We start from the raw sequence: 1924 nt of genomic DNA, 5'->3' as shown, positions 1-1924 counted from the left end.
GTCACACTCCTAACATTGTAGCCAATGTTCTCTAGTTCTTCCTTAATTAATTCTGGGGGCGTAGAATAATGAAGGTGACGCATAACGACCCTAAAAGCCTTATCTTCTTGAAGCTGATAGGTATGATATTCAGCCTTTTGTGTTTTTAAATATCGAATAATTGTTCGATACGCATCGACTGAGCGGGCGTAAACTATTGTATCCTGAACTCTAGCTTTACAGGTAAAACCATTTTTACCAACAAGGTTTTTCACTGTCTTGCAAAAGTCAGAGTAGTTCACAATGTTTTTAAGAAATATAGGTGGTGGTTTAACAGGTTTGGAAGGTTGCTTAATCTCAGCTGTTTTATTTTCTCCGTTCAACTCCGCTAATGGAGCAAATGGGTTTGCTGTAATAAAACATGGTGGCATATCGCTACTCTTTGACTGCTGCTCAATTGTCAGAATCTCATTTGGTTTAAAATTTTCTTCTATTTGGTCTCTATATTCATCCATCAAATTATTTTTAGTCGGTCTGCCTTTCTTCTTCTTTTTATTTTTGAGATAATTGCCAGATGGTGGAGGTCTTTTATTTTTTAAAGAATAAAACTGCGAAGATGTATTAGAACGTACCTCTTCACTAGAGAATAGTTCTGGTTCACTTAGGTCCATATTGAGGGTTTACGGGTTGCCAGATTAACGAATTGAACCTTACCTGATTGCGAACTCTAACCTGTTGAGTAGCAGTAGGCGGCAAGGTCCGCTGCAATGCTTCGCCCTCCAGATTCCGCACAAAAAATAATAACGCACATACACTCACTGACTCAGAAGGAAAGTCAAAAACAAACAAAATCAACTAGCCCCAATTTTAGGTCGAGTCATAAGTCAATGAAAGTAGAGCACAAAAAACGCGTCTATACTAGATAGCGGATCAGCTGATCTGTAAAACACAACAAGAAAATAAAATATTAATGTCCTCTGAATTAAGAATAAGATGTAAAAAAAAAAATAAAACAAGTCTCTTCAGAATTAAAAAAAAAAAAAAAAAAAAAAAAAAACTGTCCAGAAACCAATCTTATAACTTAAAAGCTCGAATCTCGTGTACGTCCTTTTTCTCGTCGTTCCAGAACGGTTCCCCCCTCGTACACGCGAACCCTCCACTCCACGACGATGAGAAAAGTCCCAAAAATAATAAAATAATATACTGTCACGTTTTACTTTTTCGCCTCGCTCGTCCACACCGAGGCCTCTTTGTTCACTCCCGTCGCACCCCACTCCTCGCCAGTGTCCCCGCTGAGCCCTGGCTGGGCTTCCTTCATCTTCCAAATGCCACCAGCGCGTCTTCGGCCTCTTCCAGACCTCGCTCAATCTTTCCGAGGGCACCCTCGCCTCTGCCCGAGTCTGGTCACCCCAGTGCAAAAAACATAAATTTTTTTCTCGTGTTCACTTGTAACAGTCTTCCCGCCAGCAAGTGACCATGCGTATGCCTAGTATGACCTATATGTATCCATTTTTGAAATCGAAACTCGTCCTTCGTGATCAATGCCAGTCTTTATTAGTCGTAATTTAACAGAGGTTTTGCCCACAGATTTCCTCATCTATTTCTTACAATATGCGTTTTTATGAAAATTTTAGTCAAATCTAATAGACGTGGAGTTAAGCAAGAATGTATAGCCAAATAGGTTGAGGAATTTTTAAAGTGCTAAGTATTATAACACTGGGAACAAGAATTTCTAATGTACAAATCATTTTAAAACTTAATATCAAGGATGTCTTTGCGGTGTTCTCTTGGGTTTTGATAAGGGAGTCTTCAATTACATCTCCGGAAGGTCATTCATTTAAAATGTTTTTAGAAACTGGTCTCAAACCCTTTCGTGAATTGGCCTTTTCTGTTTTATACATTTAGGAAAAGAAAAAAAGCTCGAAAGTTCTCTCGATAAAACATC

The 1924-nt window shown here is 38.8% G+C and overlaps 1 protein-coding gene across 1 annotated transcript in view; it reads right to left on the bottom strand.

Annotated features, from left to right (window-relative positions):
* The window catches only part of LOC112126789, a 3910-nt gene extending 3004 nt beyond the window's left edge, over positions 1-906 (bottom strand). Inside the window, exon 1 of the mRNA XM_024226592.1 lies at positions 6-906. Coding sequence (XP_024082360.1) covers positions 6-650 — 645 coding nt within the window. The 5' untranslated portion in view covers positions 651-906. The remainder of the gene's footprint in view (positions 1-5) is intronic.
* Between the last annotated feature and the right edge of the window lie 1018 nt (positions 907-1924).

This window comes from Cimex lectularius, unplaced genomic scaffold, assembly GCF_000648675.2.
Source record: "Cimex lectularius strain Harlan isolate CLEC.00 unplaced genomic scaffold, Clec_2.1 scaffold85, whole genome shotgun sequence".
In the NCBI taxonomy this organism is placed as follows: domain Eukaryota; kingdom Metazoa; phylum Arthropoda; class Insecta; order Hemiptera; family Cimicidae; genus Cimex; species Cimex lectularius.
Note: the sequence above shows the minus strand (reverse complement) of the source record. Positions and strands in the feature narration are given on the sequence as shown.